This window comes from Monodon monoceros, unplaced genomic scaffold (assembly GCF_005190385.1).
Source record: "Monodon monoceros isolate NGI ecotype Baffin Bay Population unplaced genomic scaffold, NGI_Narwhal_1 Super_Scaffold_5, whole genome shotgun sequence".
In the NCBI taxonomy this organism is placed as follows: domain Eukaryota; kingdom Metazoa; phylum Chordata; class Mammalia; order Artiodactyla; family Monodontidae; genus Monodon; species Monodon monoceros.
Genome location: NW_021703782.1, coordinates 28,611,263 through 28,636,353, shown reverse-complemented (window position 1 = coordinate 28,636,353; position 25,091 = coordinate 28,611,263). Strand labels below are relative to the sequence as shown.

The following is a 25,091-nucleotide window of genomic DNA, read 5'->3' as shown; positions in this document are numbered from 1 at the left end:
TGATGTTGAGCAGCTTTTCATGTGCTTCTTGGCCATCTGTATGTCTTCTTTGGAGAAATGTCTATTTAGGTCTTCTGCCCATTTCTGGATTGGGTTGTTTGTTTTTTTAATATTGAGCTGCATGAGCTGTTTGTATAATTTGGAGATTAATCCTTTGTCCATTGATTCACTTGCAAATATTTTCTCCCATTCTGAAGGTTGTCTTTTCATCTTACTTGTAGTTTCCTTTGCTGTGCAAAAGCTTTAAAGTTTCATTAGGTCCCATTTGTTTATTTTTGTTTTTATTTCCATTACTCTAGGCGGTGGATCAAAAGAGATCCTGTTGTAATTTATGTCAAAGAGTGTTCTTCCTATGTTTTCCTCTAAGACTTTTATCGTGTCCAGTCTTACATTTAGGTCTCTAATCCATTTTGAGTTTATTTTCATGTATGGTGTTAGGGAGTGTTCTAATTTCATTCTTTTACATGTAGCTGTCCAGTTTTCGAAGCACCACTTATTGAAAAGACTGTCTTTTCTCCATTGTATATTCTTGCCTCCTTTATCAAAGATAAGGTGACCATATGTGCATGGGTAATCTCTGGGCTTTCTATCCTGACCCACTGATGTGTATTTTTCTGTCAGTACCATACTGTCTTGATTACTGTAGCTTTGTAGTATAGTCTGAAATCCGGGAGCCTAATTCCTCCCGCTCCGTTTTTCTTTCTCAAGATTACTTTGGCTTTTTTGGGTCTTTGGTGTTTCCATACAAATCATGAAATTTTTTGTCCCAGTTCTCTGAAAAATGCTATTGGTAGTTTGATAGGGATTGCATTGAATCTGTAGATTGCTTTGGGTAGTATAGTCATTTTAACAATGTTGATTCTTCCAATCCAAGAACATGGTATATCTCTCCATCTGTGGTATCATCTGTAATTTCTTTCATTGGTGTCTTATAGTTATCTGCATACAGGTCTTTTGTCTCTTTAGGTAGGTTTATTCCTAGGTATTTTACTCTTTTTGTTGCAATGGTAAATGGGAGTGTTTCCTCAATTTCTCTTTCAGATTCTTCATCATTAGTGTATAGGAATGTAAGAGATTTCTGTGCGTTAATTTTGTATCCTGCTACTTTACCAAATTCATTGATTAGCTCTAGTAGTTTTCTGGTAGCATCTTTAGGATTCTCTGTGTATAGTGTCATGTCATCTGCAAACAGTGACAGTTTTATTTCTTCTTTTCTGATTTGAATTCCTTTTATTTCTTTTTCTTCTCTGATTGCTATGTCTAAAACTCCCAAAACTATGTTGAATAATAGTGGTAAGAGTGGACCACCTTGTCTTATCCCTGATCTTAGGGTAAATGGTTTCAGTTTTTCACCATTGAGAATGGTGTTGGCTGTGGGTTTGTCATATATGGCCTTTATTATGTTGAGGTAAGTTTCCTCTATGCCTACTTTCTGGAGGGTTTTTATCATAAATGGGTGTTGAATTTTGTCAAAAGCTTTTTCTGCAACTATTGTCATGATCATATGGTTTTCATCCTTCAATTTGTTAATATGGTGTATCACATTGATTGATTTACATATATTGAAGAATCCTTGCATTCCTGGGATAAACCCCAATTGATCATGGTGTATGATCCTTTTAATGTGCTGTTGGATTCTCTTTGCTAGTATTTTGTCGAGGATTTTTGCATCTATGTTCATCAGAGATATTGGCCTGTAGTTTTCTTTCTTTATGACATCTTTGTCTGCTTTTGGTATCAGGGTGATGGTGGCCTCGTAGAATGAGTTTGGGAGTGTTCCTCCCTCTACTATATTTTGGAAGAGTTTGAGAAGGATGTGTGTTAACTCTTCTCTAAATGCTTGATAGAATTCACCTGTGAAGCCATCTGATCCTGGACTTTTGTTTGTTGGAAGATTTTTAATCACAGTTTCAATTTCATTACTTGTGACTGCTCTGCTCATATTTTCTATTTCTTCCTGGTCTGTCTTGGAAGTTTATACCTTTCTAAGAATTTGTGCATTTCTTCCAGGTGTCCATTTTATTGGCATAGAGTTGCTTGTAGTAGTCTCTTAGGATGCTTTGTATCTCAGTGGTGTCTGTTGTAACTTCTCCTTTTCATTTCTAATTTTATTGATTTGAGTCCTCTCCCTCCTTTTCTTGATTTGTCTAGCTAATGGTTTATCAATTTTGTTTATCTTCTTGAAGAACCAGCTTTTGGTTTTATTGATCTTTGCTATTGTTTTCTTTGTTTCTATTTCATTTATTTCTGCTCTGATCTTTATGATTTCTTTCCTTCCTCTAACTTTGGGTTTTGTTTGTTCTTCTTTCTCTAGTTCCTTTAGGTGTAAGGTTAGATTGTTTATTAGAGATTTTTCTTGTTTCTTGAGATAGGCTTGTATTGCTATAAACTTCCTTCTTAGAACTGCTTTGGCTGGATCCCATAGGTTTTGGATCATCGTGTATTTGTTGTAACTGGTCTCTAGGTAATTTTTGATTTCCTCTTTGATTTCTTCAATGATCTCTTCGTTACTTAGTAACGTTTTTTTGTTTGTTTGTTTGTTTTTTTCGGTACGCGGGCCTCTCAGTGTTGTGGCCTCTCCCGTTGTGGAGCACAGGCTCCGAACGCACAGGCTCAGTGGCCATGGCTCACGGGCCCAGCCGCTCCGCGGCGTGTGGGATCTTCCCAGACCGGGGCACGAACCCGTGTCCCGTGCATTGGCAGGCGGACTCTCAACCACTGCACCACCAGGGAAGCCTGAGTAACGTTTTTTTTAGCCTCCATGTGTTTGTGTTTTTTACGTTGTTTTCCCTGTAATTGATACCTAATCTCATAGCATTGTGGTCAGAAAGATGCTTGATATGATTGCAGTTTTCTTAAATTTACTGAGGCTAGATTTGTGACTCAAGATGTTATCTATCCTGGAGAATGTTCTGTGTGCACTTGAGAAGAAATTGTAATCTGCTCTTTTTGGATGGAATGTCCTATTAATATCAATTAAATCTAGCTGGTCTATTGTGTCATTTAAAACTTGTGTTTCCTTATTAAATTTCTGTTCTGATGATCTGTCCACTGGTGTTAAGCGAGGTGTTAAAGTCCCCCAGTATTATTGTGTTACTGTCGATTTCCTCTTTTATAGCTGTTAGCAGTTGCCTAGTGTATTGAGGTGCTCCTATGTTGGGTGCATAATATTTATAATTGTTATATCTTCTTCTTGGATTGATCACTTGATCATTAATTATGGAGTATCCTTCCTTGTCTCTTGTAACATTCTGTATTTTAAAGTGTATTTTATCTGATATGAGTATTGCTACTCCAGCTTTCTTTTTGATTTCCATTTGCATGGAATATCTTTTTCCGTCCCCTCACTTTCAGTCTGTGTGTGTCCCTAGGTCTGAAGTGAGTCTCTTGTAGACAGCATATATATGGGTCTTGTTTTTGTATCCATTCAGCAAGCCTGTGTCTTTTGGTTGGAGCATTTAATCCATTCACGTTTAACATAATTATTGATATGTATGTTCCTATTACCATTTTCTTAATTGTTATGGGTTTGTTTTTGCAGGTCCTTTCCTTCTCTTGTGCTTCCCACTAAGAGAAGTTCCTTTAGCATTTGTTGTAGAGCTGGTTTGGTGGTGCTGAATTCTCTTAGCTTTTGCTTGTCTGTAAAGCTTTTGATTTCTCCGTTGAATCTGAATGAGATCCTTGCTGGGTGGAGCAATCTTGGTTGTAGGTTCTTCCCTTTCATCACTTTAAGTATATCATGCCAGTCCCTTCTGGCTTGTAGAGTTTCTGCTGAGAAATCAGCTTTTAACCTTATGGGAGTTCCTTTGTATGTTACTTGTCCTTTTTCCCTTGCTGCTTTCAATAATTTTTCTTTTTCTTTAATTGCTGTCAATTTGACTACTATGTGTCTCAGCATGTTTCTCCTTGAGTTTATCTTGCCTGGGACTCTCTGTGCTTCCTGGACTTGGGTGGGTATTTTCTTTCCCATGTTAGGGCAGTTTTCTACTATATCTCTTCAAATATTTTCTTGGGTCCTTTCTCTCTCTCTTCTCCTTCTGGGACCCCTATAATGTGAATGTTGTTGCATTTAATGTTGTCCCAGAGGTCTCTCAGGCTGTCTTCATTTCTTTTCATTCTTTTTTCTTTATTCTGTTCTGTTGCAGTGAATTCCACGATTCTGTCTTCCAGGTCACTTATCCATTCTTCTACCTCGGTTTTTCTGCTGCTGATTGCCTCTAGTGTATTTTTCACTTCTGTTATTGTATTGTTCATCTCTTTTTTTGTTGTTCTTTAATTTTTCTAGGTGTTTGTTCTTTAATTCTTCTAGATCTTTGTTAAACATTTCTTGTTTACAAGAAACTTTTCACTATCATTATTCTGAATTCTTTTTCTGGACGATTGCCCATCTCCACTTCGTTTAGTTGTCTTTCTGGGGTTTTGTCTTGTTCCTTCATCTGGTACTTAGCCCTCTGCCTTTTTATCTTGTCTATCTCTCTGTGAATGTGGTTTTTTTTCCTCACAGGCTGCAGGATTGTAGTCCTTCTTGCTTCTGATGTCCGTCCTCTGGTGGATAAGTCTATCTAAGAGCCTTGTGCAAGTTTCCTCATGGGAGGGACTGGTGGTGGGTAGAGCTGGGTGTTTCTTTGGTGGACAGAGCTCAGTAAAACTTTAATCCGCTTGTCTGCTGATGGGTGGGGCTGGGTTCCATCCCTGTTGGTTCTCTGGCCTGAGGCGACCCAACACTGGAACCTACCCAGCTTTTTGGTGGGGCTAATGGCAGACTGTGGGAGGACTCACGCCAAGGAGTACTTCCCAGAACTTCTGCTGCCAGTGTCCTTGTCCCCATGGTGAGCCACAGCCACCCCTGCCGCCTCTGCAGGAGACCCTCCAACACTAGCAGGTAGGTCTGGTTCAGTCTTCTATAGGGTCACTGCTCCTTCCCCTGGGTCCTGATGCACACACCACTTTGTGTGTGGCCTCCAAGAGTGGAGTTTCTGTTTCCCCCAGTCCTGTAGAAGTCCTACAGTCAAATCCCATTAGCCTTCAAAGTCCGTTTCTCTAGGAATTCCTCCTCCCGTTGCTGGACCTTCAAATTGGGAAGCGTGACGTGGGGCTCAGAACCTTCACTCCAGTGGGTGGACTTCCATGGTATAAGTGTTCTTCAGTTAGTGAGTCACCCACCCAGCAGTTGTGGGATTTTATTTTATTGTGATTGCGCCCCTCCTACCATCTCATTTTGGCTTCTCCTTTGTCTTTGGATGTGGGGTATCTTTTTTGGTGAGTTCCAGTGTCTTCCTGTCGATGATTGTTCAGCAGTTAGTTCTGATTCTGGTGCTCTTGCCAGAGGGAGTGAGTGCACATCCTTCTACTCTGCCATCTTAAACCAATCTCCCGGCTGGCCTTTTAAAGCTACTGTCAGCCCAGCTGGAGCTATTGACGGGAACACATCCACATGGCCTCTCCAAAGAGCTTGGGCTTCTCCCAGCATGGTGGCTGGGTTCCCAGAGGGAGCTCCAAAGAATGTGCGTGCTGAGCAACCCAGGCAGAAACCCCAGAATCAACTCTGCCTCATTCTAGTGATCAAGCAACGCTCAGATTCCAGGGGACCAGGATGATGGGAGAGGCAGGGCCACACTGCGGAAGAGCATGTGAGATAGAAGATATGGCTGAGGCCATGTTTACAAAATGCAATCTGCTTCCCATCACCTACCCACAGGCTAAAACTTCAGCATACAAACAACGCCACAAGATCCTTTAGGAACCAAGGGGGTAAAAATAAAATAGGTCCCACCCAAAATGAAAATAGCTTTGTTGAGTCCTAATGGGGAAAAAAAAATGCAGAGACTTAACACTCAGATTTCAAAGATGTTGGAGAGAAAAATGCCAAGAAGAAATTAGGTGCTGCTTTTCAGCCTCTGAAATACTACCATCTTGGCTTCTTTGAGAAATCTGAAGCTGAGACAGCATACTAATTTTCATTCTTTACATGTGCTTGACATGCTGCACTCACTTGAGTGGCCTCATTTCATGTTGCCATTGCCCTTGCACAGATGTGGAAACTGAGGCTCAGCCAGGTCCCTGCTTTCCCATGTTGTTGGCAGAGTTGGGGCTGGCATTGCTCCACTCTGGGCAGGGCCATGATTGTGGGGATCCCTCATACCTCCCCCATCACTTCCTCCTCCCTCAGAAATATTATGCAGGCTCTTTCATGCCTCCCTGCCTCGGGTCACACTCTTCCTGCTCTTGGAAGCGTCCCTCCAACACACACTTTCTTCCTCTCCTGGCTGGAGCCCAGCCTTCAGGACACAGCCTGGGCCTCCTGACCTCACCCTCTCGCCTGGAGTGGCCCTGAGTGGCTATGTCCTGTTTGTGGCCCTTTCCATATTATAGCGTTACATGCTTCTCCCTCCCTTATTCTATAAACCCTTTGGGGTTTGTATCCCCTGCCATAAATGTGAATTATTATCAAATGTTAACTCATCCTTGAAAAATCTTTTCTGTCACCTCACCTCTTATATAAGACCTGTAATTTCAGTATTCTAGCAGGATTTGAGTCAATGCCACTCTCAGAATGCAGTTCTTCAAGAAAAATAGATGACCCATAAACCAGCACTAAAATTTTGCCACGGGCTTGATATATGAATTCAAAAGTAAAAATTATTTTGTGTTAATTAAAAACCTTTTTGCAAATCTTGGGAGGAGAGGAGAGATGGAACTGATCAGCTGTTTGATTTAATCCAGATCTGTTTCCAGCATTAATGTGGGGAAGTCACAATCATAAATAGTTACCAAAAATAATTTTAACTGTCATATGCACTGGGTAGATACATATTTAAAATCAAAGAAAAAATTACACCCTGTTTTAGTCACTCTTTTTGAATCTGCATCCACCTTCCTTGGTGGGAGCTTGTTCAAATGTAGTGTCTGGATCAAGGTCGATGATGAAAATGTCAGGCCCTAGGGTAGGTACCAACCCATAAGGTAGAAAAAACTGTCACTCCAGCCAGTTTGCTCTTCATTCTAAATGCAGCATTTTCTCTGACATTGTGTGTCCATCCAGTCTTTCCCCAAGTGAGAGCAAAACTGCCACAGAGAAATAAATTTGAAAACAAAACCTGGGGACTTCCCTGGTGGTGCAGTGGTTAAGAATCCACCTGCCAGTGCAGGGGACACAGGTTCGATCCCTGGTCCAGGAATATCCCACATGCCGCAGAGCAACTAAGTGCCACAACTACTGAGCCTGCGCTCTAGGGCCCATGTGCCACAACTATGGAGCCCATGTGCTGCAACTACTGAAGCCCATACGCCTACAGCCTGTGCGCCACAAAAAGAGAAGCCACCGCAATAAGAAGCCCGCGCACCACAACGAAAGGTAGCACCGACTCGCACACAGCAAACGAAGACCCAACCCAGCCAAAATAAAATAAGATAAAATAAAATAAAATCCTTACTGGATGAAACAAACTTCAACAGGTTTATTTATGTATGTATGTATGTATTATTTTTGGCTGCATGGGGTCTTAGTTGTGGCACATGGGATCTTCATTGTGGTATGCAGGATCTTTCGTTGCAGCACATGGGCTCTTTGTTGCAGCGCACGGGCTTCTCTCTAGGTGTGGTGTGCGGGTTTTCTCTCTCTAGTTGAGGTGCACTGGCTCAGTTGCCCTGCAGCATGTTGGATCATTAGTTTCCTGACCAGGGATCATACCTGCGTCCCCTGCATTGGAAGGCTTTACCACTGGACCACTAGGGAAGTCCCACAGTAAGTTTATTTTTAATGAGCAGTGAAATATACACAAATGCTTCCCCAACTGTGTGTGATCCTTGTGTGCTGACCTTGAGAATGAACCTTCTGTGGTTCTTTCTTATTGTTAGTATCATGCTTCCTCAGCACACATACAAACAGGGTTCTCTTTTTATTGCAGAGCCCCTTTGAGCATGTTAAAGCCATGGTTTCAGCTAATTAAAACACTGTCTGAGTTTTCAATGGGGAGGAGGAGGCTGCATTGCCCAAACTTACTTAACCACAAGGCCCCTCTCTTTGCCTTGCCCTCACAAAACTCTTTCCTGAATGATACTCCAGTCCTGCCTGTGACTTCACAGGAGTGGCTTGTATCTCAGACAAACTGGACACAAGCCCAGCACAGCAACTGTGCTCAGTGAATAGAGCTTTGGAGGCAAATGCACTTGGGTTTGAATTCATTTCTCAATTATGCAATTTACTTGCTGAATGATTTGGGGCAATTTTTAAAATCTCTTTGAGGCTTGGTTTTCTCATTGATAGAAGAGACAGTGATAATGTGAATCTCATAGTTGTGGTTATTAATAAGATAATACGTGTAAAATGCCTTGCATAGCATCCTGGATACAGTTCACTGAGTGACTACAAGGGTACTGTTTAAATTACATGTATTGGTAAATTAGACCAAAAAATCACATTGGAAATTAGGTTAGGTGTTTATGAAGCTTTGCTCCTTTTAGCTGAAGTTTTTCTCTCTCTTTTTTTTTTTTTTTTGAGTTTATTTTTGTGTATGGTGTTAGGGAGTGTTCTAATTTCATTCTTTTACATGTAGCTGTCCAGTTTACCAAGCACCACTTATTGAAGAGACTGTCTTTTCTCCATTGTATATCCTTGCCTCCTTTGTCATAGATTAGTTGACCATAGGTGTGTGGGTTTTTCTCTGGGCACTCTATCCTGTTCCATTGATCTATATTTCTGTTTTTGTGCCAGCACCATACTGTCTTGATTACTGTAGCTTTGTAGTATAATCTGAAGCCAGGGAGTCTGATTCCTCCAGCACCATTTTTTTCCCTCAAGACTGCTTTGGCTATTCAGGGTATTTTGTGTCTCCATACAAATTTTAAGATTTTTTGTTCTAGTTCTGAAAAAAATGCCATTGGTAATTTAATAGGGATTGCATTGAATCTGTAGGTGGTTTTGGGTAGTATAGTCATTTTCACAATATTAACTCTTCCAATCCAAGAACATGGTATATCTCTCCATCTGTGGTATCATCTTTAATTTCTTTCATTGGTGTCTTATAGTTTTCTGCATACAGGTCTTTTGTGTCCCTAGGTAGGTTTATTCCTAGGTATTTTATTCTTTTTGTTGCAGTGGTAAATGGGAGTGTTGCCTTAATTTCTCTTTCAGATTTTTCATCATTAGTGTATAACAATGCAAGAGATTTCTGTGCATTAATTTTGTATCCTGCAACTTTACCAAATTGATTGATTAGCTCTAGTAGTTTTCTGGTAGCATCTTTAGGATTCTCTATGTATAGTATGTCATCTGCAAACAGTGAGAGTTTTACTTCTTCTTTTCCAATTTGTATTCCTTTTATTTCTTTTTCTTCCCTGACTGCCGTGGCTAGGACTTCCAAAACTGTGTTGAATAATAGTAGTGAGAGTGGACATCCTTGTCTTGTTCCTGATCATAGAGGAAATGCTTTCAGTTTTTCACCATTGAGAATGATGTTTGCTGTGGGTTTGTCATATATGGCCTTTATTATGTTGAAGTAGGTTCCCTCTATGCCCACTTTCTGGAGAGTTTTTATCATAAATGGGTGTTGAATTTTGTCAAAAGCTTTTACTGCATCTATTGAGATGATCATATGGTTTTTATTCTTCAATCTGTTAATATGGTGTATCACGTTGACTGATTTGCATATATTGAAGAATCCTTTCATCCCTGGGATAAATCCCACTTGATCATGGTGTATGATTCTTTTAATGTGTTGTTGGATTCTGTTTGCTAGTATTTTGTTGAGGTTTTTTTGCATCTATATTCATCAGTGATATTGGTCTGTAGTTTTCTTTTTTTGTAGTATCTTTGTCTGGTTTTGGTATCAGGGTGATGGTGGCCTCATAGAATGAGTTTGGGAGTTTTCCTTCCTCTGCAATTTTTGGAAGAGTTTGAGAAGGCTGGGTGTTAGCTTGTCTCTAAATGTTTGATAGAATTCACCTGTAAAGCCATCTGATCCTGGACTTTTGTTTGTTGGAAGATTTTTAATCACAGTTTCAATTTCATTACTTTTGATTGGTCTGTTCATATTTTCTATTTCTTCCTGGTTCAGCCTTGGAAGTTTATACCTTTCTAAGAATTTGTCCATTTCTTCCAGGTTGTCCATTTTATTGCATTGAGTTGCTTGTAGTAGTCTCTTAGGATGCTTTGTATTTCTGCAGTCTGTTGTAACTTCTCCTTTTTCGTTTCTAATTTTAATGATTTGAGTCCTTTGCCTCCTTTTCTTGATTTGTCTAGCTGATGGTTTATCAATTTTGTTTATCTTCTCAAAGAACCAGCTTTTGGTTTTATTGATCTTTACTATTGTTTTCTGTTTGTATTTCATTTATTTCTGCTCTGATCTTTATGATTTCTTTTCTTCTACTAACTTTGGGTTTTGTTTGTTCTTCTTTCTCTAGTTCCTTTAGGTGTAATGTTAGATTGTTTATTTGAGATGTTTGTTGTTTCTTGAGGTAGGATTGTATTGCTATCAACTTCCCTCTTAGAACTGCTTTTGCTGCATCCCATAGGTTTTGGATCTTCGTGTTTTCATTGTCATTTGTCTCTAGGTATTTTTTGATTTCCTCTTTGATTTCTTCAGTGATCTCTTGGTTATTTAGTAATGTATTGTTTAGCCTCCATGTGTTTGTGTTTTTTACGTTTTTTTCCCTGTAATTGATACCTAATCTCATAGCGTTGTGATCAGAAAAGATTCTTGATATGATTTCAATATTCTTAAATTTACTGAGGCTTGATTTGTGACCTAAGATGTGATCTATCCTGGAGAATGTTCCGTGTGCACTTGAGAAGAAAGTGTAATCTGCTCTTTTTGGATGGAATGTCCTATTAATATCAATTAAATCTAGCTGGTCTATTGTGTCATTTAAAGCTTGTGTTTCCTTATTAAATTTCTGTTTGGATGATCTGTCCATTGGTGTTAAGTGAGGTGTTAAAGTCCCCCAGTATTATTGTGTTATTGTCAATTTCCTCTTTTATAGCTGTTAGCAGTTGCCTAGTGTATTGAGGTGCTCCTATGTTGGGTGCATAATATTTATAATTGTTATATCTTCTTCTTGGATTGATCGCCTGATCATTAATTATGGAGTATCCTTCCTTGTCTCTTGTAACATTCTGTACTTTAAAGTGTATTTTATCTGATATGAGTATTGCTACTCCAGCTTTCTTTTTGATTTCCAATTGCATGGAATATCTTTTTCCATCCCCTCACTTTCAGTCTGTGTGTGTCCCTAGGTCTGAAGTGAGTCTCTTGTAGACAGCATATATATGGGTCTTGTTTTTATATCCATTCAGCAAGCCTGTGTCTTTTGGTTGGAGCATTTAATCCATTCACGTTTAATGTAATTATTGATATGTATGTTCTATTACCATTTTCTTAATTGTTTTGGGTTTGTTTTTGCAGGTCCTTTTCTTCTCTTGTGTTTCCCACTTAGAGAAGTTCCTTTAGCATTTGTTGTAGAGCTGGTTTGGTGGTGCTGAATTCTCTTAGTTTTTGCTTGTCTGTAAAGCTTTTGATTTCTCCGTTGAATCTGAATGAGATCCTTGCTGGGTGGAGTAATCTTGGTTGTAGGTTTTTGCCTTTCATCACTTTAAGTATATTATGCCAGTCCCTTCTGGCTTGTAGTGTCTGCTGAGAAATCAGCTGTTAACCTTATGGGAGTTCCCTTGTATGTTTTTTGTCATTCTTCCCTTGCTGCTTTCAATAATTTTTCTTTTTTTTTTTTTTTTTTTCTTTTTAAGATGTTGGGGGTAGGAGTTTAGCCATTTATTTATTTATTTTTGCTGTGTTGGGTCTTCTTTTCTGTGCAAGGGCTTTCTCTAGTTGTGGCAAGCGGGGGCCACTCTTCATCGCGGTGCGCAGGCCTCTCACTATCACGGCCTCTCTTGTTGTGGAGCACAGGCTCCAGACGCGCAGGCTCAGTAGTTGTGGCTCACGGGCCTAGTTGCTCCGCGGCATGTGGGATCTTCCCAGACCAGTGCTCAAACTCGTGTCCCCTGCATTAACAGGCAGATTCTCAACCACTGCGCCACCAGGGAAGCCCAATAATTTTTCTTTGTCTTTAATTTTTGCCAATTTGTTTACTATGTGTCTCGGTGTGTTTCTCCTTGGGTTTATCCTGCCTGGGATTCTGTGCTTCCTGGACTTGGGTGGCTCTTTCCTTTCCCATGTTAGGGAAGTTTTTGAGTATAATCTCTTGAAATATTTTCTCGGGTCTTTTCTCTCTCTCTTCTCCTTCTGGGACTCCTATAATGCAAACGTTGTTGTGTTTAATGTTGTCCCAGAGGTCTCTTAGGCTGTCTTCATTTCTTTTCATTCTTTTTTCTTTATTCTTTTCCGTGGCACTGAATTTCACCATTCTGTCCTCCAGATCACTTATCCGTTCTTCTGCCTCAGTTATTCTGCTATTGATTCCTTCTAGTGTATTTTTCATTTCAGTGATTGTATTGTTCATCTCTGTTTGTTTGTTCTTTAATTTTTCTAGATTTTTGTTAAACATTTCTTTCATCTTCTTGATCTTTGCCTCCATTCTTTTTCCGAGGTGCTGGACCATCTTCACTATCATTATTCTGAATTCTTTTTCTGGAAGATTGCCTATCTCCATTTCATTTAGTTGTTTTTCTGGGGTTTTATCTTGTTCCTACATCTGGTACATAGCCCTCTGCCTTTTCACCTTGTCTATCTTTCTGTGAATGTGGTTTTTTTTCCACAGGATGCAGGATTGTAGTTTTTCTTGCTTCTGCTGTCTGCCCTCTAAGTTTTTCTCTTTTTAATACAATTTGTGATTATGTATAAAACACATTTTTTAAAGTAGGTAATTCCTTAATGCAAGGATGGGTCTCCTTCTTTTTATACTTATCTGACCAGTAGAGCTTAATAAATGTTTATTACATTGAAGTGAAAGTTTTCATTTTAAAATGAGTGTGGCTGTCTGTACTTAGTGCAGCAAACTGTCAGTTATTAAATGACGGAATGTTAGTAGAGTTTTTTAAAATGACACACAGTTAATTCTCATTGTGGTATGTTCTATAAATTCATCACAAACACTGAATTAATGGATACTGAACCATTGGCTCTGGAGGACATACAGGGTTAGGTACCGGTGAGCCTCTGGTCACATTTTCATCAACAGATCAATGCATAACCTTGTTTGCTGTGTGTTTCTTCTTAAAGGTACCTTATTTAATATATATCGTTGATTCACTAACAGTGAACTCACAGCCAGCACCGCTTATCTAGCACACGTTTTCACTGTAAGGTGCACCATAGCATCCATGCTTCTGGACAGCACTTCAAAGCCATGTTTAGGGACCATTTTAAATAGCGAAACCACAAACAAAAAACACAAAATGCAATTTAAAAAAAACCCCAAAACAAAACAGAACCAAAAACCACGGCACTAAGCAGACTGTAAAGTGCACACTGTTTATTTACAGTGTGAGAGCTGAGAAAGGAAGGCAGAGTGTGGCCTTGACTGAGCTCAGCTGGGAACATGCACATCTGGCTATTCAAATCCACAAATGACCACAAAAGTACTGCGAGTATTGATTTTTTTGTTTAAAAATAAATTTTAGGGAGTAGGTGAATTCACAAATATGGATCCCACAAAAATTGAGGGTAGCCTATACTCTGTTTCGTCAAGTTTAAATGATAATATACAGTGAGTTTTTGTTTTCTAGTGAGGAAGGTACATTCCCCATCCACGGAACCATCACCACAGCCTGTGTGGGCGTCATTCACTGAGGAGCCTCGTGTGTTTGTCACGGGAGGGGGGCTGGAGCGACAAGCAGTCCCCCAAGTGGGCAGCAGTGGTGGCCTGGCTTCTCTGTGTGTGCTTACTCTCCTCCTGCCCAGAGCTCACCCTGGAAGCTGGAGCAGGATGTTGCTCTGGGAGCCCACAATTTAAAAGCCCTCGCCACAAAAATCCCAAGCAAATTGTCTTTTCAATTGGGGGTGGGGTGTTGGAGAAGAGGACTTTCCCCCAATGTGGCCAAATGCAGGGTGGAATGTGGGCGTGAGGGAGACGGGGGCCAGGCGCCCAGGCAGGGAAGGATGGCAGCAGCAGTTAACCAACAGCCCAACTGGAATTAGGCCTCGCAAAGCAAATCACTGTGTTAGAGAAGAATGTCTTCTCTGAGGAGTCTGCCCTCAGCCTGCTGGTTGCCTGAGGAGGTGGCCCTGTGGAAATGCCCGACGAGCATCACCGAGTCACACCAAGCCCCTCCCTGTGGGCCTTGCATGTGGCTCAGCTGGGACTCCATCCTCGTCCCAGGCGCTGAGTGCAGCCAGCTTCAGGGACCAGGAGTCCTGAGCAGCTCCTCTCCCTCGGGGTGGGGCAGTGAGAAGAAGGGGGACAGGACGCTGTGTTGGAAGGCTGGAGCCAGCCCCCAGATTTAACAGCAGTTTTACATACTTTATTAATAGAGTATCGCCCTGCTGTGTGTGTGTTTTGTGTTGCTTTTCCATTTAGGGCTCTCTTCCCCCAGGCAGTCCTGAGAGGTGACATTTTGGGGGTAAATACTGCAGCGCTTTGAGATTTGAGCAACCATGAGCTAATGACAATAACTCCAGTTTGGGGGACTTTCCTGACGGCGCAGTGGTTAAGAATCTGCCTGCCAATGCAGGGGACACAGGTTCGAGTCCTGGTCCGGGAAGATCCCACAGGCCACGGAGCAACTAAGCCTGTGTGCCACAACTACTGAGCCTGCACTCTAGAGCCCGTGAGCCACAACTACTGAGCCTGCGTGCCACAACTACTGAAGCCCACATGCCTAGAGCCCGTGCTCCACAGCAAGAGAAGCCACCACAGTGAGAAGCACGTGCACTGCAAAGAAGAGTAGCCCCCGCTCACCGCAACTAGAGAAAGCCCGCACGCAGCAATGAAGACCCAACGCAGCCAAAAAATAAATTTAAAAAAACACAAAAAATCCTCCAGTTTTGGAAGAAAATGGCTCACAGTTACTGAAGATTTACTATTGCCAGGAACTGTTCTAACCACTTGACCCATCTTAGCTCATTTATCCCTGCTCCCTCCATCCCAACAACCCTCCCAGGTAGGCACTCTATTGTACCCACTTTACAGGTAAGGAAAGTGAGGCAGAGTGGTTAAGTAGGTTAAGTAAGCCCACAGGTACGCAGCTACTAGGCATTCAAATACAGGCAGTGTGAACCCCTCGCGGCTCCACGGCTCTATGGAATTACAATGAGGCAGCTTCAGTTTAGCACCTCTGGTTTTTAGGGTTATAGATTCGGAATTCAAGAGCAGGACATCAGCATCGTGCATGGGCTCCTGGCGGGGCTCTGCACCAAAGGCCTCGGGGATAGAAGATGCACCCGACAGCCCTCGGTCCTGAAGGGATTACGCTCTTGGGAGGGGTGGAAATGGGCAAGAAACAGGAAACAGCAGGTGCCACAGAGGGGTATGACGTTCCCTGTGGACTCAGGGGTGGAGCACTGGTTGGAGCAAGGGAGTGGGGAGGCAGATTGTTCAAGAATTGGCAATAAATAAGGAAAAGTGTCTTTAAAGAGACGGCATTGAGATAAGTCTAAAAGGTGTTTTCCAAAATTGTTCTACACCCTCGTCTGACCCTCTGCAGCCAGGGTTATCCAGAACACTAGCATGCTGCCGTGGGGCACTAGAATCACATCCTCTCCTGCGCGGGGGCCTTTCCCACCTGCCGTCCCCGCCTCTCCCACCAGCACCCCTCATGTGGGGACCCTGAAGTGTGAGTGGGGGATCAATGATTTGGTGAGGGGATGGGTTCCAGATGTTTTCGCTGCAAACCTGGGCAACATGGTCAGCTTAGATCTGTGCACACACTACTGGCCTCGACACATAGGACGTTCAGAACCATGCCTGAACCCAGCCCTTAGGGTTGGGAGGCCTGATGCTCTCACTTCCCATAATTAAAAGCATCAAAGGTCAACGTGAAGGGTTTTCCTGGTGGCACAGTGGTTAAGAATCCGCCTGCCAGTGCAGGGGACACGGCTTCGAGCCCTGGTCCGGGAAGATCCCATATGCCGCGGAGCAACTAAGCCCGTGGGCCACAACTACTGAGCCTGTGCTCTAGAGCCCACGAGCCACAGCTTCTGAGCCCGGGTGCCTAGAGCCCGCGCTCCGCAACAGGAGAAGCCACTGCAATGAGAAGCCTGCACACCTCAATGAAGAGTAGCCCCCGCTCGCCGCAACTAGAGAAAGCCTGTGCGCAGCAACGAAGACCCAACGCAGCCATAAATAAATAATTTTTTTTTAAAGTTTAGCTTAAAAAAAAAAGAATGTCCAAAACTTAAAAAAAAAAGGTCAGCATGGAACATTTGGCAGTGAAAACACATTCGGAATAGTCTTTGAGTTTAGGCTTGCATTCAGCAGGCTTTTGGCTCTTTGCTTTTGTTTTTTAAAGCAGTGTGATTCAAACCACTGAGTTTGCCTTGAGTCTGCCTTTACAGCCCCCGAGACAAGTGACTGTGACTGCAAGATATGTGCAAGGCCCAGCTCCTGGAAGCATGGGTTGCTATGGGTTGGGGGTCCTGGGCTGGCCTGGGGCCCCTTGAGAGCACTCAGTGGGGACATGGTACTGTCTGAGAGGAGAGGGGATACAAGCACCACTTCACTGGCCTCTGTAAAGCAGTAACTAACTTTGTTTTGTATTCAGGCTGTTTTTCCTCTTTCCTCCATAAGCCCCATCTCTGCTGTTCACCTCCCATCCCCCACCAGAGAGAAAGCCCAGTTCTTCACTCCCCAAAGAAATCAGGAAATGGTTGTAATAAAGTCATAACAGATCCCATGACTCTTTAAGGTTGTGAGTTTACGGGCAATAGGTGCTAGTGTTCCGATGTGATTTATTCTTCAGCTTCTCAGCTATCCTGCTGCAGGGGGAAAGATGGTATTAATAAGCTGTCATGCAAAAAAATTGACGCTGCTATAAAAATAATCCTTCATTATGTATTTTTTCTTCACTGGCCTCCCGCTGCCAAAGTAAATGAGTAACGTTTTAAAGTATCGATTCTTTAACATCAAAATATTAACCTTAATTTGATTTTTCTATCTCCCTTTTGTCTTCATGTGAGGAGAATAAAGCTAGCTAGAAATAACTGTGATAATTCTCCACATAGCAGTTCCCTAGAAGGTGCCAAGAAATATACAGATCCTGTGATGGGTGGATGGGCCCTGGGCACTAGGGTGTTAGGGAGGAAGTGAAGGTGCCACCATTGACACAGGAAGCATCCTTCCATTACTTTCAGGGTAGCCTACTTGCTTCTCAAGATTTCAGCTGCTTACATAGTCACTTTACTATATTTTGTCAAGCTCTGTTATTATATTCTTTTATATGTGGATAGGAGACTCTGGTTGCTTGCTGTCGAATTTAGGATGCTTTCCTCTGCAAGAAATAAAAAACCCAAATCAAACTGGTTTTAGTGGTAAAGGGAATTTTGTTGGCTTACGTTGCTGAAAAATCTGAAGGCAGATAACTTCAGGCTAAGGTTGATCCAGCCTGTGTTACTGCAGTGTTACTGCAGTGTTACTGGTTTCTTTCCTTTTACCAGCTTTGCCTCTACTTTAGACCAAGAGTGGTCCTAAGATGACTGGCAGCAGTTTTGGGGGGTCAAAGTGTCTCAGAAAAAATCTCCAAAAGGTCTCGCTTAGGTCATGTGACTTATCAGTCCCCGAAGTGTGAACAAAATATACACAGGCAGACTCAGAGACATCGCAGGTTCAGTTCCAGACCACGGCAATGCAGCAAATGTTACAATAAAGTGAGTCACAGGCATTTTTTGGTTTCCCAATGCGTATAAAAGTTATGTTTATACTATACTGTAGTCTGTTAGGTGTGCAATCGCATTTTATCTAAAACAAAACAATGTATATCCCTTAGTTAAAAAATAATTTATTGCCCAAAAATGCTAACAATCATCTGAGCCTTCAGCGAGTTGTAATCTTTTCTCAGGGATAACATCAAAGGTCACTGATCGCAGATCACCATAACAATATAACAATAATCAAAAAGTTTGAAATATTGCACGAATTACCAAAATGTGACACAGACACAAAGTGAGCAAATGCTGTTGGAAAAATGGAGCCAACAGACTTACTCAGTACTGGGTTGCCAGAAACCTTCACATTGTAAAAACATCTATGAAGTACAAGAAAGTGGAGCACGATAAAATGAGGTATACCTGCATTGTTTGTTGTTGTTTTGAGTGTTTCAATTGACAAATATTGGTGCTAGAAATATGTCATTGAAGGCAGGGCCCTATATATTTTTCTGTTGGTCCCGATCCCTTGCTTTCCTAGACATACAGGATAAGAACAAAGAAATGAGGTCAGACAGGAGGGAGCTCCTTCCTGTGGCCCCTGAATCTGAAATGGGGGAGATGGAGGAAAGCAGAGAAACGGGGGCATATTACCAACTAATAACATTTAATTCAAGAAAATAAATTTTTGTTCTTTGCAACAATGTTCATAAAGAGACAGGCTTAATGGAACTGAAATATAGAAGAGATTTCTCTGGTGAATTTGTTAATTTCCCACAACTTGGACTTTCCTATTTGTAATCCTGTTGTCCTCCCCCTGCCGCCTCCCCACCACACCACCACCGACATGGGGCCACATCCTTGCCCAAACCTGGGTTTTAGTGAACAATAAAGGATGTATAAATGACCTGGGACCTCTTCTGCCTTCTGTCTTCAGTGGGCAGTTTGCAGTCGTGAAGAAATGCCGTGAGAAAAGCACCGGTCTACAGTATGCCGCCAAATTCATCAAGAAGAGGAGGACCAAATCCAGCCGGCGGGGCGTGAGCCGTGAGGATATCGAGAGGGAGGTCAGCATCCTGAAGGAGATCCAGCACCCCAACGTCATCACCCTGCACGAGGTTTATGAGAACAAGACGGACGTCATCCTGATCCTGGAACTGTGAGTGCTGTGGCTGGGCGGGGAGGAGGGTGGGCTGCAGGCTCCCCGGCAGCTGGACAGCGCGGTGACCAGCCCCGGAGCCTCGTCAGGGATTGACTTGGCTTTGCCAAGTTCGAGAACTGCAGTGGGTGGTGCGCTGTGAGGCCGGCTGCACTTATCTGGAGTAATTCTGCAGCAGCTTCCGTTGATGTGGTCCCACTTGATCTGCAGGCGGGTCCCCAATCTTGGGGTTCTTCCTCGTTTGTCTTGAGGTCGTCTGCGTTTTGAGTTTCATAGTAAGCTTTAGGCTTACGTTCTTCCCTCCTGTCATGCTGTTCCTCTGCCTCCCCTCTGTTTTCCTACTTCTCTTTTTCTCTTTCTTTCTCTATTCTCTTCCCTCTGTCTTACCACACCCCATTTTTAACTGTTGGAACTGTCAACACTCATATGAAAGGGTAAAAGTGAACCAGAATCACTCAGGGTGAGTGATTGTTTTTAAAGCGTGTTGCTGATTTTCTCAGGCACACCCCGCCCATTGGATGTTATTGTGGGAAACTGTAGCGTGATGTTCTGTGACGTGTCCCCCTGTCCCTGGCCCTCTGCCTGAGGGCCCCACTCCTGGTCATGAGTCCAGCAACATGGGCTGGCAGGAGAGGAGAGGAGAGGAAGTCATCAAGAACACGCCACTGGGAGTGTCTCTGGGCTGTTTGGATGGAGGACACACATTAGTACCCTGAAGGCAGAGGGAGGGATGGATGGAGCAATCCTGGGGGGTTCTTAGTGAACCACCCATTTCCTGGAGCCTCGAATTAAGATGTGTCCTTCTGCCAGCCCAGCAGCTCCCCCTTCTGTGCAGATCTCTTAGGGCTAAGAGGTGATTTTTGAGACCAGGGGAGATGGAAGTGAAGGGAGGTATACAGAGGGAGCCCAGCCTTGGGGGCACCGCACTATGGGGACCTGCGCTTTGCTGTCACAAGGGCCTGGGATGCCCACTGCCTCTTGCCTCACCATTGGGATCTGGGCACATACCTTTATGCGTCTGAGCAACAACCTTCTTAACTATAAATTGGGGTCAATAATACCTACCTCAAAAGGGTTTTGAGGAGATCAATGAGATGAGAACATAAACATGTCTGGCTCATGGATGTGTTTAATACATGTTTCTGGGAAGTTCTCAACCTCTGCACTAGTGACACATTGGGCTGCATGATCCTTTGTTCAGGGGGCCATCCTGTGTGTTGTAGGATGTTTAGCAACATCTCTGGCTTCTACCCACCAGATAGCATCCTCTTCCCTAGCTGTCACAGCTAAAAATGCCTCCAGACACTTCCACATGTCCCCTGGGGGGCAGATTCTTTTCTCCCCCTACCCGCCTCCCCATCCCCCCACCCCCTCCTTGAGAACCACTGCTTTAAAGGAAGAGCAGGGTTTTAAGGGCACAGAGGATTAAGGGGGCCTGCTCAGGGTTCAGCAGAGAAAAGACAGGACCAGAGTGTAATCCTTGCTATGGCTTTATACGGTGACTTGGAAACCAGACAGAACCAAGATCAAAATCCAGGGCAAATCCTTTACCATCTATCTCTAAGGCTAAATTTCCTCCCTTAAGGCTGTTGTCAGAGACCATGAATGCAAAGTTCCTGGGAAAGAAATTATGTAGATCACAACTGTTTTGCGTTTTCAGAGAATTACCAGGTCACACGTAGTAAGTCAAGAATATAATTTGCTCCCTTTATATATCAGAATGTACAAATGATGCCGGGGAGTTACTTCCACCTGCGTGTGTATATTCTGGATTCAGCTTCTGTTGACTGACTCCCAGTTCGTAGGTATTTTCCACTAGGAGCATTTATCCTGTGCATAGAATGGATAACATACAGATTTTTTTTACCACTTGATTTAAATTTTTTTTTAATTATTATACAGTAAATTTGATGTTGGGGGAGGATTGTGTAATTCTATGAAAGTTGACACATGTATAGATTTGGGTAACCACCACCCAAATCAGGATTCAGAATAGTCCCATTGCCCCCAAAACTCCCTTGTACTCTCCCCTTCTAGTCACACCCACCTTCTTCCCTCTACCCTCTGGCAATCACTGAGCCATTCTCTGTTACTGTAGTTTTGTCTTTTCAAAAATTATATAAGTAGGATTATAAAGTATTCAATCTTTTGAGACCGACTTCTTTCACTCAACATAATGCTTTTGAGATTTGTGCATGAGTCGTTTGCTCCTTTTTATTGCTGAATAGTATTCCATTGTGTGGTGTTTGTTTATCTACTCACCCATTGAAGGACATTTGGGTTTTTTCTAATATTTGGTGATCATGCATACAGCTACCATAAACAGTCATGTGTGTGAACATAAGTTTTCATTTCTTTGGGGTAAATACCACTGAGTGGGTTTGCTGGGCCATGTGGTAAGTGTACATCTAACTCTACAAGCAGTTGCCAAACTGTGTTCTAAAGTGGCTCCACCATTTTACAGCCCTTCCAGCAATGAGTGAGCGTTCCAGTTGCTCCATCAACCCTTTGTATTGTCAATATTTGTTTCTAATTGTAGCCATTCTATTAGGAGGATAGTGGCGCACAGCTTTACACAGTTCATTATGTGGAGACCTTGAATAAAAGTTGAGGAGCTTCCCTGGTGGCGCAGTGGTTGAGAATCCACCTGCCAATGCAGGGGACGCGGGTTCGTGCCCCGGTCCGGGAAGATCCCACATACCGCGGAGCGGCTGGGCCCGTGAGCCATGGCCGCTGAACCTGTGTGTCCGGAGCCTGTGCTCCGCAACGGGAGAGAGGCCACAACAGTGAGAGGCCCGCGTACCGCAAAAAAAAAAAAAAAAAAAAAGTTGAGTGAGCTGACAAAGAGCAGCTCTTAGGTGGAAGAAGCAGGAGGAATCTTAGAAGATGGCCCCTCCCCCACAGGGTCAGATGCATGTTTGTCTTCCCTGGGTATTTGCTCCTTACAGATTCCAGCATTCCCCGTGAGCTGATTGTCCTAGCCTTTTCATCCACCGGGCATGTGGGGAGTAGTGATGGTTACTTTTATGTGTCAATTGATTGTGCCACATGGTGTCCCAACATTTGGTTAAACATTACTCTGGGTTGTGTCTTGAGGGTGTTTCTGGATGAGGTTAACATTTGAATCGTAGACTTAGTAAAGCAGATTGCCCTCCCCAATGGGGGTGGGCCTCATCTAATCAGTTGAGGTCCCAAATGGAACATAAAAGCTCACCTTACCCTGAATAAAAAGGAATTCCTCCTACCTGACGGCCTTCAAGCAGGGACATTGGCTTTTTCCTGTCTTCAGACTGAAACTGATACATTGGCCCTACTGGGTCACCAGCTGGGTTCAGTGGACTCCCCTTGCAGGTCTTGGGACTTGTCAGCCTCCATGATTGCATGAGCCAGCTTCTTAAAATAAATCTCTTTCTCTCTTTATATCTGTACATCCTTTTGGTTCTGTTTCTCTGGAGAACCCTGACTCATACAGTGGTACCAAAGGCTAAGGAGGGAAAGTGCACCCTTGTTTTCACATCACAAGTCTGTCCCATTTTATATCTATATTTACTTTGCCATGAAGAGGTGTTTTCATTTTTAATAGACTATTCAAAATATTAGGTCTGCCCAGGAGAAAGAGTCATCTTTGCCTTTGAGAAAATTATTGTTGTTGTAAATTCTAACAGCTTTAAAGGAAGATTTAGTCATCAGTGACATATTCCATCTCTTCTTTCCTTTCTTAAGAATGCTGGGATACAGTGGTGGTTAAGGAGAGAATAAAATGTAAGAATTTGTCAGAAAATGGCCCTATGACCTAATAGTGGCCCCTTGTCTGTATCCTCTGGTTCAGAAATCTTTAAGTGGATATATTTTTTTGATTTTTTGCTTTGGGATGAACTCCATGGCAATAGAGCTTCCTTCTGGCTTACTAATGAAGCTTGCTCCCTTGTTGAAACTTCCCTCATTGAAGCCTGTTTCCATGTGGATGTGTGAGCTCTCACTCCCACATCTGGCCCTGTCCTTACCACTGAGACAGAGACCCCAAACCGCCACTCCATGCACTATTTCATGAGCTGCCCCTAATGATCTGGGCGAGATACAGAAATGATATCTTTTCCGTCCTTTGTACAGAAGCTACTTGGTGTCTGTGTTAAAGGCACTGTTGTCAAATCCTACTCCAGGATTTGACTTAAAATTTCTGTAAGCCCTGAAAGTAGTTTTTAAGAATGATATTTCCCCCACATGCTTCTCTGGAAAAGAATCTTTCCACACCTTATCTGCTATTGCAGCTCAGCAGAGCATATACACCAAGGAAACAAACCTGATGTCTCAAGATCACAATTCCATGTCCTCCACATCCCATTGTTCCATAATGAAGTCATACAAAAATCTCTTTGTTCTGTTACAGCTCACCCGTGCATTGTCACACGGGCAAGCCACTACAAAACTTTGATCTTCAGTGCATGAGTCATTTCATAACTTGCCCTGTTACCTGGTGAAAAGTAAAGCCAAACAAAGTCAGTGCTAATCAGAGACACTGGCTTCTAGAATTCTGTTCCTAAACTTGCTGCTCAGAAACAGCTAAGTATTTCAAGCTGTGGATAATTTAGGTTCCCTCTGCCCAGACATGGGTCAAACCCAAATGCCTTTAGGGGCTGGACAGGTGATGTAAGTGAGTGAGGTTGGTCTACACAAAGCCTCAGAATCAGGGAGGCATCAGGGAATGGTGGGGACTGTGGCTAACTGAACCCTCAGCCACTCTTCAGTTGATTGTTGCCATGTGGGATTTTGGATCCAGTGTTGCCAGATCCTGCAATCTTTTTCAAGAAAAGTCTGGTATCTAGGTTTTTAATTTTAGCAGTTAGTTCATAGTATTCATGAGCAGACAAAATAAAAGCTTCCTGAAGGTCACATGTGGCCTTCACAGAACTCCAGATTCTAGCCTGTTTTATGTAAGCAATAAGTATTAGCAGCATGTGATAAATACAGTCAGAAGAGTCCCAAAAGGCTAGCAATTCTGTTGGAAAGGCAAGATACACACTTAGCATTACAAAATGATTTTTTAAATGTCCAGTGTGGTTTAACAGTGGTTCTCAAACTTTAGCGTGCTTCAGAATCTCCTGAAGGCTTGTTAAAATACACATTACTTGGCTGCACTTCCAGAGTTTCTGAATCAGTATGTCTAGGGTAAGGCCCAAGAATTTACATTTTAAACAAATTCCCAGGTGATGCCGATGCTGCTGGTCTAGGGTTCACCTTTTGAGAAGCTGTAGTAGGTTGAATTGTGTCTCCCCCAAAATGATATGTTGAAGTCCCAACTCCCTTTATCACAAAGTGTCCCCTTATTTGGCAATAGGGTCGTTGCAGATGTCATTAGTTAAGATGAGGTCATACTGGAGTAGAGCGGGCTCCTTATCCCACGTGACCTTATAAGAAGAAGGCCATGTGGGGACAGAGATCCGGGGAGAAGGCCATGTGGAGATGGAGGATTGAAGTGATGCAATAGTAGCATCTACAAGCTACTAGGAGAGAGGCCTGGAACAGATTCCCGTTGGAGCCCTCAGAAGGAACCACAGCCCACACCTTGCTTTCAGACTTCTGGCCTCCAGAGCTGTGAGACAATGAATTTCTGTTGTTTTTAGCCACCCATTGTGTGGTACTTTGTTACAGGAGCCTTAGCAAACTAATAGAGAAGCACTAGAATAGAAAACTACCCATTGCTGGACTGCGAGCCCACTCATGTGTTAACCAAAAACTCTGTGAGCCAGTTAACAACAAAGTAAAACACCTAATCATGGTAGTTCCATCAGGCAACCAAGAAACAGTGGGATGCGTGACTCTTCCTCCCTGCAGGAAGCTTGCGCAGAGGAGGGCTGGAGTGGGGTAGGTGATTCTGGGTCTACCTAAAGTCAGGAATGGACATCACCCTGTCATGGCCTGCTTCAGGAGGGTCACCTGAGCTTTGGATGACCTGTCTGAAAGGTTACCCTGTTAAGATTTATAAAGTAAACATCCTAGAATTGCCATGTAAACTTGGCATAGTGGATTGTTCCAAAGAAATCAAGCCAGTTTGGATCTCCAACCTTAATTTTTCCCCTTTATTTGTTCTGCTTGGAATTTAAAGCAGGTCTTTAAGTTAGAGTAGTCTCTCCTCCCTCCCTCTCTCTCTCTCTCTCTCTCTCTCTCTCTCTCTCTCTCTCTCT

The 25,091-nt window shown here is 42.8% G+C and overlaps 1 protein-coding gene across 9 annotated transcripts in view; it reads left to right on the top strand.

Moving 5' to 3' along the window:
* DAPK1 (death associated protein kinase 1) overlaps positions 1-25,091 on the top strand; it is a 206,385-nt gene that overhangs the window by 86,008 nt on the left and 95,286 nt on the right. For all 9 annotated transcript variants that reach the window (XM_029201700.1, XM_029201701.1, XM_029201696.1 and 6 more), the window contains one exon: positions 18,688-18,909. In XM_029201700.1, the coding sequence (XP_029057533.1) occupies positions 18,688-18,909 (222 nt within the window). The remainder of the gene's footprint in view (positions 1-18,687; positions 18,910-25,091) is intronic.